Raw genomic sequence first — 17,613 nt, 5'->3', positions numbered from 1 at the left:
AGATCCAACTCTAAAAATAGCACGCTGTAGCTAGGTGGGGGAGTTCCAGGAGTGAATGATTGCTGGAAGAAGAAATAGGCTACTTTTCTCCTGTTTCCAGGATATGGTCTGGAGGGCAGGGGGAATGTGCCTGACAATGTGCCTTTGCAAGTGGCTCTCACTGAAGAAGCAAAGGCTATGAGCGAAAGTCCACAGTAAGTCATGCAGTGCAAGCCCTGGTATCTCCTCAACTCTCTGCAGAATCAGAATCACAGAATCACAGAATCACAGAATCAGTAAGGCTGGAAAAGACCTCTAAGATCATCAAGTCCAACCATCAGCCAAACACCACTACACCTACTAATCCCTGTCACAAAGTGCCACATCTACACATTTTTTTAAACACCTCCAGGGATGGTGACTCCACCATTGCCCTGGGCAGCCTTTTCCAATGCTTCACCACTCTTTTCCATCATACCCAGTCTAAACCTCTCCTGGTGCAATTTAAGGACATTACCTTTTGTCTCATCACTTGTACCCTGGGAGATGAGACCAATACCCACCTCGCTACAACCTCCTTTCAGGGAGCTGCAGAGAGTGTTGAAGTCTCCCACCAGCCTCCTTTTCTCTAGGCTTAACAGCTGCAGGTTCCTCAGCTGCTCCTCATACTCCCTATGCTCCTGTTCCTTCCCTAGCTACATTTCCCCTTTTCAGTCCACATTTCAGTCTCTCAATGTCTTTCCTGTAGTCAGGGGCAAAAAACTGAACACAGGATTCAGGGTGCAGCCTCATCAGCACTGAGTACAGGAGGACCACCCATTTCCTACTCCTGATGGCCACACCACTTCTGATCGAAGCCAGGACGCTATTGGCTGCCTTGGCCTCCTTAGAACACTGCTGGCTCATGGTCATCCAGCTACATCTCCGTAAGGCAGCTCTGCTCAAAATCCACGATGCGTGGGAAGTCTGGACTTGATGTCCTCAGGAGCATTTTTGCTCCTGCAACACTAGCCTAGTGCAAATTGATGTTGTCCATAGCAATGCACCATGGGCCACAGGCGTTGGTTCAAATCAACAGCATTTAGCTGGGCAAAGGCATTTTCCTGGTGAAAGACCATTGTTAGGTGGACACCCAACTTCAGGCACTGCTCCTGGAGGCCCTTCCTTGGTTCTGCAAGTTGGGCTTTGTGCTCGTGGCCGTGCTGTGGAAAGCTTTGGTGGCTGGAGTTTATATCAAGTTACTGTTTTATTTCTGAAAAACACAAAAAGGCTTAAATCTAGAAAGGGGTTAAAAAGGGCTAGATACATGTCTTTAGCTAGATAAATGCCAGAAAGGTAATTTTGCAACACAGCTTCATGCCTCCCAGAAGCTCAAGTGCTCAAGCATTGTAACTTGCTGCCCTGCTTTATATTTTGACAGACAGCTGGTGGGGAAGAACAATTACTGCTACATCGTGATATGGCACAGATCTGTATGTGACACAGTTATCTCAATATTAAAAAATAAGAAATTTTGCATTTAAAAAAAAAAAATCCAGTCTCAAAGAACAAAATTTTGATCAAGTTCCAACTTTACTCTAAAGCTGACAATAAAAATAAGCTTAAATTTATTGTGAAGTAGCAGTGCTGGTCTAAAAATGTGAGTTTTCAATAAAACATTGCACAAAACTACTGGAAGTGTGTGTACCTTAAGTAATGCTGACACTAATTTAAATTCTAACACTGCCACATGGCATTAGAGACTGAGTTACTAAGAAGAATTGTGCTGGTAGCAGTAAACAAAGAATTATGATTTTCACTCAGCTACGAAGGAGTTCCAAGCAGATGAAGTAAATGAAAGATAATCTTTTATTTTACATTTCTGATCGGTATGAGCCAGAACTCAAGGAAAAATTGTTAGCTGTGTTATCCGTAGGGGGAAAAAAAAGCCTCAAGCAGTGTGCCTGGATTCTCCATCATTAGCAATTACAAACTCAGAATTAAAGGCTCTGTTTAACAGAGGAAGGTCCTACTGTTTCCATTTCGTACAGGGTTGGATCAGCCCTTCAGGTGGTCCACATTAGTGGCTGCACCATAAAACCGAGGGTGCAATGTGGAGAGGAACACAGCACAGCGGCCACCCAAGCCCCTGGCTGCTGGCCTACTGAACCTTCTCTGAGGTCAAATGGCATGTTGATACCGAGGGATGATGACAATCTGTTTTGTCAGAGGTTCAGCTGTGCCTGGTATGCGGAAGCGAGATGCCGGGGCAGTGGCTCGCTGCTGGCATGCTGGGGGAACTTTACGAACACCTTGCACAACTCCACTGAGCGGGGCGCAGACCGCGGGTGGATGCCGTTGACATCCAGTCACATTGGGCCTTCCAAGGGAAGGCAAAGGGCACCTTCTCCACCCCATGCTGCCAAACCACATTTTCAAGTCCCAGCTGCAAACCAGACCTTTGGGAGTCTCTGCTCTTCCCGTTTCCTCCTGGCCCCACCAAAACATGTGTTACTCCTCCCTGTCCCTAGCCACATATCATGGAAAGGGCCAGATGCCTGGAGCTGGTGTCACTACAGAATAGAGCATCCTGGTAAAGCAGACATATCCTGCCTTTTACTGGCATTTTCCCGTGTAGGACGCTGTGGTTTTCCCTCCACGAGCCGGCTTCAAGATGTCACCAATATAAATAAAAGGGGCTGTGTGAGTGCAGACACTGCACTTCTGCTGGTATTTGGTGGAACAGTTCTGGAAATCGCTTTTCCCTATCCAGTTTGTTTTCCTACACTAAGTTCCCGTATGATGTCCCTATGATTGCTATTTTATGCTCAGATACTCTTTGAATAAAAGTTGTGTAGAAAAACTTATGATTTGTACTTAAAACATTTGAAAGCTTTTTTTTTTTACAAAAGTTTATTTTTCACAAGGAAGAGCAATAGGAAAAATTAAACTGTTTTCCACATATTGTTTTCTTGAAACAGAGTCTACAAGGACATATTCAGCACCAAAACTGAAAACAAAAAAAAAAAGAGTACAAACAGCCATAGAATATAATCTATAAAGCAAACATTTAATATTGCACTTTGTTTCTCTAATGTTTGGATTTTACTTACTTTTTCCTAATCCAGATCATAATTCTCTATCAAATACCGGGCTACAGCTGTGAACCTCGTGTTTTGTAACACGAATTGATCAATATTTGCGGAAGAGTAATGCCTCTGAACAACTAATATTAATTCAAACTGGAAATCTTTATTCTTAAGTTCATAAAGAGTTTACCCACTCTGATCAAAAAGGCTGCGATGACGCCACTCCAATCACCAAGATTTTGGTCAATCCTGCTTTGTATGTGATTTTCATTCATATTGTGTTAAGTACTTTAATGTTATGTGTATCGGCAATTGTTCCCTAGTCTGTCAAAGTAACAAAAAAGGAAAAGAAAGTAAAACCACCAAATGCCCTTTTATGCCAACAATCCCATCATCGTTTAAAATTGTCTGGTTGGAGAGGGTAAAAGGAAGGGACATTCACAAAATTGGCCTGGTAACCTCAGACATCACCCAGTTTCCTTCTCATCCAATACTCTTGCTCAAAGCCCAAGCTTTTTAACTGAATCACTTAAAACGCGACTCACTTGTATTTTATCACCCTGTTGTCATTTTTGAAACATGAACTATCATTCATGTTCTCATGAAGGCCACTTATGGAAAAGCCTATTGTTTTGTCGCATTTATGAAGCCTTAAAAACAAGGCAGAAGTGTTTTAGTAACAAGCACCACACAGAAGCACCAGCCAACCCTTTCCCGCTCCCTTCCAAGCTGTTTTATTGCACAAGGAGACAAGATGCTTGATGGATTACATCTCCATTTGTTTTAAGTAGTCAACACCAGAAGCACACCCCTTTGCTACTGATGTGCATTATGCAATTTCTGCAAAGGAAAGCTGACTTCTGGTGTGGAATCTCTAGCATGTTTAAGTGCTGGCATTGGTTCTTAGCACATGTCATATCCCCATTGCACCCTCCTCCTCCTTGGCGCACCAAAGGAGGTGAGTGCTTTTTCCACATAGTGAATACAGGTTGAAAGTTGCTGTCTTGTTTTGTTTTAAAGCTCTTAAGAGTACCACAGAAGATGTAATCATCAAAGCTAACAAATATGGCTGGTAACAATGATCTTGCCCAGTTTAAGTCAACTCTTTTTACAGTATCATAAGCCCTGAAGAGAATACAAAGTGCACAAACTGAGCTCTTGGCATAGTCCAAGCTTTTCCTGCAGTTTGAAATATACTTTCTACTAGAGACTCATTAGAGAATTTTTGGTGATTAGGTTAACTATATATAAAAAAATAAATTTAATTTCCCTTCCCATCCCTACTACTTGAGATATCACTCTGTCTATTGAGCCCTAGACAGCGTATGACTATTTCCTTTTAAAACTCTTGAGGCTGAGCTGGTGTCTGCTGGTGCTGCTTTCAGTTGTGCCTTTTTTATTCTTTTTTAAAGCTTCATGTGAAGATCTCCTTTTTTAACATGTATGTAAAAAGAAATGGGAATGAGGGTGGGTTTTGTAACTTTTGTGTATGTCCCTAATCCAGATCCCCCTCTTGAATAAAGAACAAAAAACAAAACACAAACACAAAACAAAGAAAAGTAACTCAACAGTGCAACGTAACAAAACAAATAGCATTCCAACAGTTTGGCAAGTGATGAGTTCACCTGAGATTAAGTGATTTTTAGGCAGTCTGTAACAAAATGCTGCTTTGCGATAATAGTAGAAAGGCAACAAATTCTTAAAAGAAATCAAGAAGGTATACAATCGTGATGAAGTCTATTAGTTTCTTTCTACAAACTCTCCCCCCCCAACCCCCACCACAGAATCATACAATAGTTTGAGTTGGAAGGGACCCTAAAAGATCATCTAGTTCCAACTCCCCTGCCATGGGCAGGGACATACCCCACTAGACCAGGCTGCCCAAGGCCCCAGCCAACCTGGCCTTGGAACACCTGCAGGGTGTTCATCCCCACATCTGTTGCTTATCTACTACAGTAGGCTGCAAAACATACAGCAAGAAGGATTGGCTTGAAGGCATTTGATGTTCGTAAATAAATCCACAACAGGATCCAAGCTGAAGAGGTGATACATGATCAGCCTACCAGAACAATTCTGAGCATGTGCATATGCAGGTAAAGTCCAGGCTACATTAAATTAAAAAAAAAGAAAAGTCAGTGCATTTGTCAAAGTCTGTTGCTGCTGCTGTTGGTTTTTTTGTTGGTTTTTTTTTTTCTTTTTTTTTTTTTTTGCCAAAGCTTTCTTTTGCTCCTTATTGTGCGGACCACAAACAAAGAAGGGGGAAGGGGGAGAATAATAACAGTCCGGCATAGATAAGAAAAAGCTGTAGTGACACCGAACCGCACAACATAAGCGACGAGCATGTGCAAATTCCCAAATCATAGGAGGAAGCTATCCCCTCTCTCACAACGTGGTTTGAGTGTTTTGACACACATGACTGTAGGTTAGTAAGGCTGCTCCTAGTATGTGCCATTATTTAAGGAAGGGGGAAGGGGAAGAAAGCTCAGATCTTCAAGCATGTGGAGCAGTCCTACAACGTTACTGTAGGCTTCAAAAGCATGATCACAGGTTGCTTTCATTTATTCACCATACAGGCAAGAGCAAAACCGCTCCCTTTGAAAGTGTCTCCACGATGACGCCTTGACCTTCAACACGCCAGGTACAATTCAAAGCCCAAGTCGAGTCAGCTTTTCCCAGATCCCTTCAGCGGGAGGGGCAAGATGGTCTGTCATCTGTGGGCTGATCAGGGTTTGGATCAATCTAACCAAGAAGAGGGAAAGAAAAACACAACCCAAGACATTTGAGTCAGTTGCTAGAAATAAACCAATTCGAAGAAAGCCCCAGTAAAACTAAGACATTTAAGACATTCATAATGATAAGCAGCATTCCCAAGCTAAAGATTATTCAACTAAATGAAAAAAACTGTGTGTGTGTGTGTGTGTGTTTTGCAGGTGCTTTAAGGTCCTTTCCAACTCAAACCATTCTATGATAATACGATAATCTGTAAACATCCCATAAAACATTTTATAAGTTCATGGGTTTTACATTCTCTTCCTTTCTACAAAAGGAAGGGGAACAACTTCCTAACCTAAAGTCTCCAAAACTGGAGAGTAATGATAGTTGAAATGTAACAGTTAATTTTATACAATCGTTTTTTTAATGCCAAAAAGGCTTCTTTAAATCTTTTAAGTACCTAAAATGACAAGGACTTTAGCTGTACTCTAGAGCTGAGCTACAGGAGCCCTTAGAGGTCTCCAACACACAAAAAACACGACCCTTCCCTGCCCACTCAATAGCACATCAGTATTTCCAAGAGAAGAATCGAGTGGGTGAATTCAGGCAAGATTTAGGAGAAGAAGGCCATCTTACTTTTGTCCTGTACCACTGCTTTTTCCTGAGAAGTATGAACATGGAAAGCTTTTCAAGTTATGTCAATAACTGAGTGGCGTCCACAGAACTAAATACGTAGCCAGAAATGCTTAGGAGTACTGTGCATTGACAAAAGCCTAAGTCAGAAAGAAAATCTTTGTAGCTTCTCTACACAGAACTTCTGCAAGCAGTGCACACAAAGAAACGAAAATGCAAAGCGAGAGGAACTTCTAAAAAGTGGAGCTGAATAGCATCTCGTGCACCTGCAGACCCAAAATGCCAGTGGTAACCAGCACAATGTATCATATGTGTAATGTCACATTTCAGTGAAGCTACTAAGAGGGCATACAACATTTCTTATACTTCTACAAAGCACTACCACTGCTAAGAATCCCAAAAACTCTTGATGCAACTCATCTGAACTTTAACAGAACAAAGTTAACTCCCCTGTTTATCACTTTAATGATTTTTCCTGATTTCAGGAAGGAGAAACTACTTTCTACATTTAGAATCACAGAATTGTTCGGTGGGAGAAGACCTTTGAGGTCATCAAGTCCAACCGCACCTGCCCGCTACTGAACTATATCCCTAAGCACTTCATCTGCTTGCCTTCTAAACATCTGCAGGGAAAGGACATCCCTGAGCAGCCTCTGTGAGTGCATGAAAACCCTTTCAATGAAGAAATTTTTCCTGAGGCCTACTCTGAATCTCCCCTGGCACAACTTGATGCCATATTCTCTCATCCTACTGCTAGTTACTTGGGAGAAGACACCAACACCCACCTCACTACAACCTTCCTTCTAGACAGTGATGAGGTTTTCTACACGCTTGTTTACAACCCCACTTCCCTCAGCTGCCTCCCGCAAACCTTGTTCTCCAGCCCCTTCAGCACCTTCATTCCCCTTCTCTGGATGCGCTCCAGCCTCCCACTGTCCTTCTTGTAGTGAGGGGCCCAACAGAATTCAGAAGAACAGCAAATTAATCATCATATTCTGTCTGAGGTACCTACTTCTGAATAGAGGGGTGGAGGCAGGAAACGGAACTCCTGGATGTATGCAAACAATGGTCCTGGAAGCGCTCTCTCAAAGTCATCACAAGCACCTATGGGTGCAAGGCTGGACTGTCTCTGTTCCTCTGTGACCACTTCTGCATAGCTGGGAGGTGCTGCAGGGAAAAGGCACACGCAGTTCGAACAACAAGTTCTTATGCATGTCAAAACATATAACATGGTAAGTATTAAACTTTTGTCATTATAAAATGCACCAGCAGGTAAGCTACTTCAAGTGGCTTTTAAAAACTGTTGAACGTGAAAGGCAGAATAAGCCGTCTGTTCTATTTTAAGACCGTGCTCAAATCCAAGAGCAGGCTGACCACCGACTATTGTGGCCTAACCATCCCCTTAAAAGATACCCAGAATACTGAATTTCTGTATAGGTAAGAACAGTAGAACATTGCATGCCTCTGGAAATCCAAGTCTGAGATTTATACATAAAAACAATGGTGTTTATTAGCTATGTGAAATAGAAGGGAGGAGGTATGGAGCTTCTCCTTCTGCAATAGATATTACCCATTAAAATGAATTACATTCTCTCTTCCAAAAAGTCTGCTGAAGGACACCATAAACTGCTACTGTAACAGGTTACAGTGCCTTATAACCAAGGATGGAATTGCAATAGTGTAAACAGAATTCATTTCGCACAGGTACAGCAGCGTCCTGTGTTTTCATTTATGCCAGCTCCCAAGCAACTGGAATTTACGGTTTGGCCTTGAGAGCAGGGAGGGAACTCTGCCCTTCCACAGAGAGCAAAAAGGTGGGAAGGAAACTTCTACGAGAATTTCCTGTGGGTTTTATTACAAAAGATGCAATTTGGGTCTGTTTGCACAATGGCAATGAATAAAGCAAGACAAAACTTGACACAGACCAGCAAACTGATCGGAATTTGTATTGCCAGGTTACCTTCAGGTCTTTCAGGCAGTGTCAGCCCAAGCCAGTTCATGTTCATGCTACACTGGCTGCTCACACTCGATGTTCTGCTACCAAATGGGTGTAGAGGAATGGTACCAATGACCAGCGGCAGATTAAGGAACAAATCCATGGCGCCAGGAATATCGACATATACCTGAAGAGCAACAAGAGGTGCGTGATTAAAATATATGTTTCTATGAGCACTCATAATCATCAGACTAAGTTCTCTGTCTGTGGAATTTTCCATGAGGAAATAGTTTCTTACTGTTTTAGGGCCAGTGCTCCCATAGAGACAAGAACTCCCAAGTCAACAGCAGCTCAGGAGCCTAACAACAAGCCCTCACACAGAAGTGGTGTCTACAGATAACAAGCTTGCTTAGCTAGCACACAAAACAGTCTTAAGAACCTGCATGCTTTAACTGATTTACAGAGCTCCTGTTGGGGCTAGGATATGTATTTATTCTGCAAACCTAGCTAGCACATAGTACTTTATCAGCAGCCTGCAAGGTAAGATGGAAGGTACTAAAGCTCAAGTAAACACGCCATGCAACATACCATCAGTGAATACTCAACACGGATTATACTGCAGTCCAGGATTGAAGGGGAAACAGGTGGAATTTTCAGCTGTTTGCCATTCCAGGTTTCAGTTTTGCCAGATGACAAGGAATCCCCACGCAGGTTGGCAACAAGCTGCTTGACTTCCTTCATTTTCCCTTTGGCATAAAATGCCTGCGTTTGGTAAATGGCTGCCTTTGGCACCACCACACGGGAAGAGCAGTTCTCAATCTCAGCAAAGATCTGAATTGATTCACCTGAAACAACAGAATTTCACGTTCTCTTTATAGTTACAAAGCAGCTTAAGCAAATCACCACATTCTCTGTGTCTTTATAAAGCACTGGGAACTGCTAGCAGTCCTCTAACTTGAAGAACACGCACTGATGCTAACAGAAGTAGGATCACCACAAGCTAATCTAGAACAAAAATGCAGAGTTAGAAGAAGCAGATGTCCTCTGACAATCTGGAGACACAGCTAACTAATGAACAGTATTAGTTGTACTTAGGAAAGAGTCTGAATGCAGACTGAGGTGGTAAAAGCAGTTTAAATACTTTATTGATATAAAAGCACCAAGTACAAACTGTCGTTTGAAAAGGGAAGGAAAAAACATATTTCCTATAATTACTCCTGTTACGTACCTGGGGTGTAGCCCTTCCTTTCAATTTTGGCACTTAAGGATATGGGGCCTGAGGTACAAAACCAACAACAGAGAGTCTTTTCTTTTGTGCCTGCTTGGGGTGACTGCAAGAAAACAACAATATTGTCTGTTTACTTAAAATGTTTCACAAATACTTTAATCTATCTTAATCAACACAAAAATGACTGTCATAACGTACTTATTACCTATTTTTACATAGCTGGTTTTATTTAGAGGAAAACAACTCAAGCAATTTAAAAGGCACTATGCATATATAATGTTTATTCTAATCCTATTGCTCATTAGCACTGCTTTTTCTGCTACAGTTTATACCACAGTGACACTTCAAACAGTTTTTATACCTTAATACTGTATAGCTTACACAAAGGCTTTATAGCCAACATATTCCAACACGCTGTTGGCAGAGCTTTTCATTTATCAGGGAACTATAACATTCCAGTACACTATATTTCTGAAACAGTAACTAAGCTAAAGTACTGTAACCTTGACTCCTGCCATTTCCTCTGCTCCAGAATGATCCCATTTCATCTGTATCAAATGGATGTTGTTCTTTTATACCATATCAGGACTTAGGACTTGATCCAAAGCCCATTAAAATCAAATGGGAGCCCTTTGATTTTCATGGAATTTAGGCAAGGCCAGCGTCCCTTTGTGCAAGTCTGATTTTTCACCCATACACACAAGAAACCTATTTCAATGGACTTTGAGTTGTTTCTTCCCTCCTCCCCCACCCCCAAAAGATTAGAGTTTTAGGAAGAGGAGGAAAAAACAGAACGTAAAGGAATTTTAGGTCACATAAGCAGCTCTAATATCAAAATTGTTCTAAAGAAATTACATTTCAGAAGATGATCATACAGAATTTTGATAATTTCTCCCCATTGGTAGAAAACCATCCATATGGAAATTACCAATTACAGATGCCAGCACATTTTTTACTTTGCATTTTTAAGTTAGCAGTCACTCACTATAATACTAAGTTTCACTGTTCCTTCCACAGATTATTCAAAAAAACTGAAGGAGAACAGTTCACAGAATTTTCCTTCCTAAGTGACATTTTACAATTTGTCATTACCAATTTAAACTGGCAAAGCTATTTTATGTATCTTAAATGTGAAGCAACTCCAAGTACAGGAAAACACAGCTTTGGAAGTAACAGTAGCTAAAGAGTTGCTGAAATCATTTATCAATACTGAGAACATCAGCTGTAATTAAACTAGCGAGTAAATATTAGAATAAAATTAGATGTGGATAGTGTTTCACTTATACTTTATTATTTTTATGCCAGAAATAAAGAACGAGTAACTCTGTCAATTCTTACCAGTAATGAAGGAGTGTTGATATCTATATGTTCAAAGACTGTAAATTCCTTCTTTAATTTTACTGGTAGAAACCAAGGCCTATGCAACTCGGCCTTCACCCAATAGCGCACACTGCCATGTCTGCCTTCGAATGAGGTAGCAAGTGGTCTGTGCAGGACACAAAGGTCAAAATTGAGTCAAGTCCTTCTGTCTCATAATGATACAATTGATCAGATCAGGGATTAGCACGTAGAATTGTATTTTTTTTAATGCACTCTAGTATCTAATGCAGCATAACTTATTTTGCAAAGTACTTATTTTGCAAAGTTTCCGTATCTTAAAAAAAAGCTCAAGACTTAAGACGGGAGAAAAAATCATCTCCAATCAATCCTACTGTATTTTTGCATAGATTTTAAGAATCAGTTGAAGAATTGTACTAAAAAATGCCAGGAGAGTACACATTTCTTTTAAACTCAAGAGGCCACTTTCACATCTACAGTAAAGCATACCCTTTTCAGGCCAAATTAAGGTACCAGCTCAAAACTGGCATGAGTATCAACCAACTATTGGTTTTGATATCATATTTTGTAAATCATGACCGTATTTTGTAAATCATGGACTGTTGTTTACTTAGCTGGTACCAGCACCTATTTTAATTTAGCTGTAATTCAGCACTCTTGTAGATTGTTTCACCTTAAGTAGAATAATTATTTCAGTTTGGAGTTCTGAAGAGAGACTATTTTGAATACCTTCTAATTTCCCTCTACCCTGACAAGACCAGCTTAAAACATTTGCATTGTATACAGATGTACATATACAAGCATATACATATATAAAATCATCAAGCCTCTTCTGCTTATAAATTTAAACAGATGAAAGAAGTCCTTTTTGGGAGCTGGAGGAAAAATGATGTGGAAAGGACATCCAAACCTTTCAGCACCACCGTTTTCCCCCTGTAACATCATAAAATGGAAGACAAAAAGGATCTTTATATTCCAGTTATTTATAATTAACAGTAGTTTTCCAGAACCTATTTTCTCCTTATTTTTACTAAGCAATTTTTCCCCATTATACTATGACTTGAATATATCGTAATATATAAATTAAACATTTAAGTTGCTTCCAAGTTGTCCATATCTTCCATAGGGAAGAATACTAGCCGTACTAGTACCTGTCTAGAATTACTCTTTCAGTTATAGGTTTGACTTCCTCTTTTGCACATCTCAAGTGCTTATTGTTTTTTTCCTAATTAATATCAATGAAAGGATTTCTAATCAGATGTTTCATGCTGCCTCATATTCTTCGAGGCAAAAAAAAATCATTAAGGCCAGCGTGTGTCAGTTTTCCTTCCACTGCTGCTCCACAGCTGGAGTAAATTTCAGAATGTTCTATGGAAACAAACCAACAAATAGGTAAGGCAGTGTCAAACCTTAGGCTTTTAATACCTGTCTTTGTTTCTCCAGTATTATCCACAGCTGGTTTCAGGGTTATTCCTTCAGGTCATTTAAAGAACCTGGTTTTGACCAATGCATGTAGTATTACGTTGGCTATCCGCTTTACTTTAGGCTAAGCATTTTATGTTCACGCGTAATATTTTGGGACCTTTTCCCATATTTACATGCCTCTTCCTACTCATGGGAAAATCAGCATTAGCCTTATTTCTTTCCATACCTGAGATCTGCACAGAATGAATTGTCTCCATGTACACAGGTCTTCCCCACTATTCCAGGAAGATTTACTGTGAAGTCCTGTGCCGTTTGCTTTGTAACTGAACTGTGAAAGTGTTTATCATCCACAGGTTCTGCTAAAACCAGCACCTCCAATAAACTGACACTTTATTAGCTTCAGTATTAGGTACTGAGCCATTTCACACCACACAGTGTCAAATTTTTCCAACCTTAGTGACTTCATTGCTTGCCTTTTACAGCAAAAGGCTCCTTCTTCCATCTGGGTTGAGATTCCTGTGCATTTAATTTTATTGTAGCTTTTATTTTTAACCTATTTCTGTATTTGAAATTCCTCTATATATAAATTCCCCATCCACAATCCCCATCATACATTTCAGAGTTGGGGTGAACAATCCTGCCACTTTTGCTCTCACTATTTCTTCACCTTTGCTTTCTGACACAAATGACATTAGCTACAGGAATGTGTCTTGCTTCATCCACCCATCCTTCTGCTTATTACTATCCAGGCTTTCCATATAAAGGCCAGCCTGAGTATGAACATCCTCTTTAAACTGGAACAACCTCCTATTTTTGTTTAAACATAGTTAAACCTTCCACATCTGTACCAGACCCAGCCCCAACAGCTCAGCTGTGATCTTATCTCTAGTTCTGCTGGTCTGCATGGCTCCAGTAAACTGGGATAGAAGGTATCTCAGCCACTCTGTAACAGACTCCAAATTCCTCTCCCCTCCTCCTGGGAAGGGCTAAAATAACAGAGACTTAATAAGTCAGTAGGACTCTGTCAGGAGAAAGTGAGCAACTGGGCAGCAAAAGCTCCCATTTTGTGGAAATAATCAAATAAAAAAGGAAGTGTGTTATCAGCTTAAAAGCAACCTCTTCAGTTTAATGAGATTATGTCCTCAGCAGCATGTCAGAGCACAATTCCTGCTACCATTGAAAAGGTTTCCCTCCACCCACAGCAGGAGCTTTGCTCAGGCAGGTGGGCAGCAGCGCCCGAGGATTGTGTGCAGGCACTTACGTCTGTGGAAGCTCGAAACTGAATGCATATTCGTGCCTCCCCGAGTGGATGGTGTGGAGGCCTTCTTCTGAATTGTCATCATCTATGAAGGGAAGAAAAAACAGCACACTATTCCACCTGCACACATTTCGTACAGGATATGGGCTTTTCTGGAGTAAAAGGAATTTACACGCTTATCACAGCACTTAAAGATGTGTCGCAGCAGCAAGGGTCTCTGGTCTGTTTATTAACTTCTGGATGCAGAGCCAAACCTTGCCCGGGCACAATCACAGTATATAGAAAGATATGGATTTGAGGAGTGGACGGTTTGGTGGGTAAGAAACTGGCTGGCTGGTCATATTCAAAGAGTAGTGGTCAATGGTTTGAAGTCCAGATGGAGATCCATGACAAGTGGTGTTCCTCAAAGGTCCGTACTGGGACCAGTGCTAATATCTTCATCAACAACACTGACAGCAAGACTGAGTGCACCCTCAGCAAGTTTGCAAACAACACCAAGCTGAGTGGTGCAGTTGCAACAGTGGAAGGACGGGGTGTCATCTACAGGGACGTGGACAAGCTGGAGAAGTGGAGCTGTGTGAACCTCATGAAGTTCAACAAGGCCAAGCGCAAGGGCCTACAATGGCGGATGGTGTGATTGAGAACTGCCCTGCAGAGAAGGACTTGTGGGTGCTGGTTGATGAGAAGCTCGACATGAGCCAGCAATGTGTGCTTGCAGCCCAGAAGGCCAACCATATCCTGGGCTGCATCAAAAGAAGCATGGCCAGACAATTGAAGGAAGTGATTCTGCCCCTTTATTCCTCTCCTGTGAGTGGAGTATTGTGTCCAGTTCTGGAACCCTCAACATAAGAAGGATCTGGAGCTGTTGGATCATTCCAGAGGAGAGTTATGAAGATGATCAGAAGGCTTGAGCACCTCCCATACAAGGACAGGCTGAGGCAGTTTGACTCATTTAGCCTGGAGAAGAGAAGGCTCCAAGGAGACCTTACAGCAACTTTCCAGTATCTGAAAGTGGCTACAAGAAAGCTGGGGAGGGACAGTTCACAAAGGCTTGTAGTGATAGGACTAGGGGTAGTGGGTCTAAACTGAAGAGGGGCAGATTGAGACTGAGAGTATGGAAAATTTCTTCACCCTGACAGTGGTGAGGCACTGGAACAGGTTGCCCAGGGAAGTTGTGGATGCCCCATCTCTGGAAGTGTTCAAGGCCAGGCTGGACAGAGCCTTGGTCAGCCTGATCTGGTGGGATATGTCCCTGCCCATGGCACTGGGGTTGGAACTAGATGATCTTTAAAGTCCCTTCCAACCCAAACTCTTCTATGATTCACCTTAGAGAGCAGCAGAGGTTAATGTGCTTTAATTTGTGGTCCCGCCTCCGAACACTGACACAGCTGCAACTGCTGCCATTTCAAGACCTGACTGCAAGATCCGTAATGGAAATAATGCTTTTCAATGCAACTCCTAGTTAAAATGAAACAGGAACAGCTCTTTAAGAGCAATGAGCGATCTGTGAAAAGTCTGCTGCGTTAAGACTAAACCTAGTAATTCGGCTTCCTTTTATTTCCTGACTGGAAAAAACGTCCAGAAACTATCACTAAAAAAAAGAAGGTGAAGAAGAAAATGTGTACAAACACCACCCCAGACACTATGAGACAAATTCATCAGCACAGAAACCAGCAAGTGGCACATTAAGAGTTAAAAGAGTTTTTTTGATAGGATAACTCTATTTCACTTGGACAGAGAGACCTAGGTATTTGCTGGTTCCACCAGGGAAGCTGACCTCTGTTTACGGTCACGATTTCTAAGGCTGCAACAAATTTGCGGTTTATTCTGGCGTTAACTGCCATAAAACCAGAAAAAACCCACTGACTCTGCCGAAAACGGGAAAGTTGTGTGAGAATAAAGACTGAGCAGAAAAAGGGGCTTGGGAAGAATAAAAGGTGATGCGGCAAGACAGAGCAAAAGGCAAATTATTATATTTAATGGTCTGAAACATTAATAGAGGCACAGAGGAGGGCATGTTTAAGTTCTCATTGTCCTACAGAAATGCCAGAAAGGCTGAAAATGTATTAAAAACGTAACAATTGAGGAAAAATACACCAAAAAGAAGTCACTACTGGTGTGCTGACCTCTGTCTACATGCAACTAATTTGCAGTTTATTCTGGCATAATTGCTGTAAAACCAGTAAGAAAAATGCTGACTCTGCCAAAAATGGGAAAGTTGTGTGAGAAAAATGACTGAGCAGAAAAAAAGGGCTCAGAAATAATGAAGGGCGACACATGAGGACAATGCAAAAGGTATATGTATATATAATACATATATTATCCTCATGTATTTAATGGTCCGATGTGTTAATGGAAGCACGGAAGGAAGCATTTTAAGTTTGTTTTATTAGAAAACCAGTATATATTTATATAATACATATACAATGGTCACATATTTAATAGCCTTAAGTGTTAATGGAAGCATGGGGGGATTTGATATTATTACATAAATAATACATACTTATATAGTAGATATATCTGAGTCTCATATTCAATGTAATGGAAGCAGTAATGGAAGCACAGGAGGGGGGAAATCTTGAAGCTTGTATTATCGTATAAATACTATGTTTATATATAATGATCTCTATATCACCCAAAAGATGTCTGTTGTATGTAAGTAACGGCCATTATGAACTTATAGTAACCATTATATAGAATGGTCATATATGTACGTACATATGTTAGGCATATCATAATTATTACATATTATTACAGGCTGTTGGAACTAGATGATATTTAAGGTCCCTTCCAACTTAAACTATTCTATGATTCTACAGTTCTATAATATAATGGTTATCTATTTAATGGTTTAGATAGTGACCATTACATATATTACTCATATATATATTACCGTAGATAATGGTCATTATTTAATTATCTGAAGCATTAATGGAAGCACAGGAGGGAGGATTTTAAGTTTGTATTAAGTGTCATACTTTCAATATATATCAATTTTACAGAAATTTTCGATTCATGTAATTATATATATAATATAATGGTCATAATTCAATGATCTGAAGCAGTAATGGAAGCATATGAGGAGGATTTAAAGTTTGTATTATGCATACTTTTAATATATACCCATTTTATAGAAATTTAATTCATATAATGGTATGTATAATATAATAGTCATAATTTAATGATCTAAAGTATTAATGGAAGCATAGGAGGACAATTTTAAGTTTGTATTAAGTATACTTTTAGTAAATACCCATTTAATAGATTTTTAATTCATATGATTTTATATATATAATATAATGGTCGCGTATTTCTTCATGGAGGCACGGGGGGGGGGGGGGGGGGGGGGTGCATTTCAAGTTCCCATTGTCCTACAGAAACGCCGAAAGGGCTGAAAACAACTGAATTTGAGCCAAAACACGGCAAAAAGAAGCATGCCAGGGAGAGAAACACACCTTTATTAGGCAGGCGGCAGGACATAAACGAGGGAAAACGAGCAGAGAAGGCGAGACAAAGCCCACCAGGGGCGAGGGACTGGGTGCTTTTGGGCTGGGTTGGGGGAGCAGCCACCTCCTCCCCCCCGCCCCCCTACCCCCCCCCCCCCCCCGTCTCTGCCAGCTCAGCAGAAGTCTGGCCGTGGTAAACAAGCGCCGAGCTGTCAATCAGCGGCGCCCGGCTGGAGCAGGCACCGACCGGCCTAAACCGGCCGTCCCTTGCCTCATATACGTGCGCTTATACGTTATGCACAGAGAGCGAGCGAGAGAGAGACACACGCGCCCCGCTCGGCAGCTCCGCGCCACGACGGAGGCGGCGCCCGCACAAAACGGGGGGGGGGGGGGGGGGGGAGACGGGGACGTGCGCGCCCGCCCGCCCCGAAAATAGGGGCTTCCCCCCAACGAGGGGAACCTGCTCGCCTCCCCCCCCCCCCCCGCCAGCCAGCCAATCAGCGCCTAGCATCGCCTTAGCAACAGGGCAGCAACCGCGCGCTGGCCAATCAGGAGGCGCGGGCTGCGCCACTGGGTGGGAAAGGTGGGGG

The 17,613-nt window shown here is 41.6% G+C and overlaps 1 protein-coding gene across 1 annotated transcript in view; it reads right to left on the bottom strand.

The window, feature by feature from the left end:
- Positions 1 to 2,852: 2,852 nt before the first annotated feature.
- The window catches only part of ARRDC3 (arrestin domain containing 3), a 17,145-nt gene continuing 2,384 nt past the window's right edge, over positions 2,853 to 17,613 (bottom strand). Inside the window, 7 exon segments of the mRNA XM_069880583.1 lie at positions 2,853 to 5,786; positions 7,405 to 7,559; positions 8,353 to 8,515; positions 8,917 to 9,173; positions 9,557 to 9,659; positions 10,895 to 11,042; positions 13,581 to 13,662. Of these exon segments, the coding sequence (XP_069736684.1) occupies positions 5,730 to 5,786; positions 7,405 to 7,559; positions 8,353 to 8,515; positions 8,917 to 9,173; positions 9,557 to 9,659; positions 10,895 to 11,042; positions 13,581 to 13,662 (965 nt within the window). The 3' untranslated portion in view covers positions 2,853 to 5,729.

This window comes from Phaenicophaeus curvirostris, chromosome Z (genome assembly GCF_032191515.1).
Source record: "Phaenicophaeus curvirostris isolate KB17595 chromosome Z, BPBGC_Pcur_1.0, whole genome shotgun sequence".
NCBI classification, from domain to species: domain Eukaryota; kingdom Metazoa; phylum Chordata; class Aves; order Cuculiformes; family Cuculidae; genus Phaenicophaeus; species Phaenicophaeus curvirostris.
Note: the sequence above shows the minus strand (reverse complement) of the source record. Positions and strands in the feature narration are given on the sequence as shown.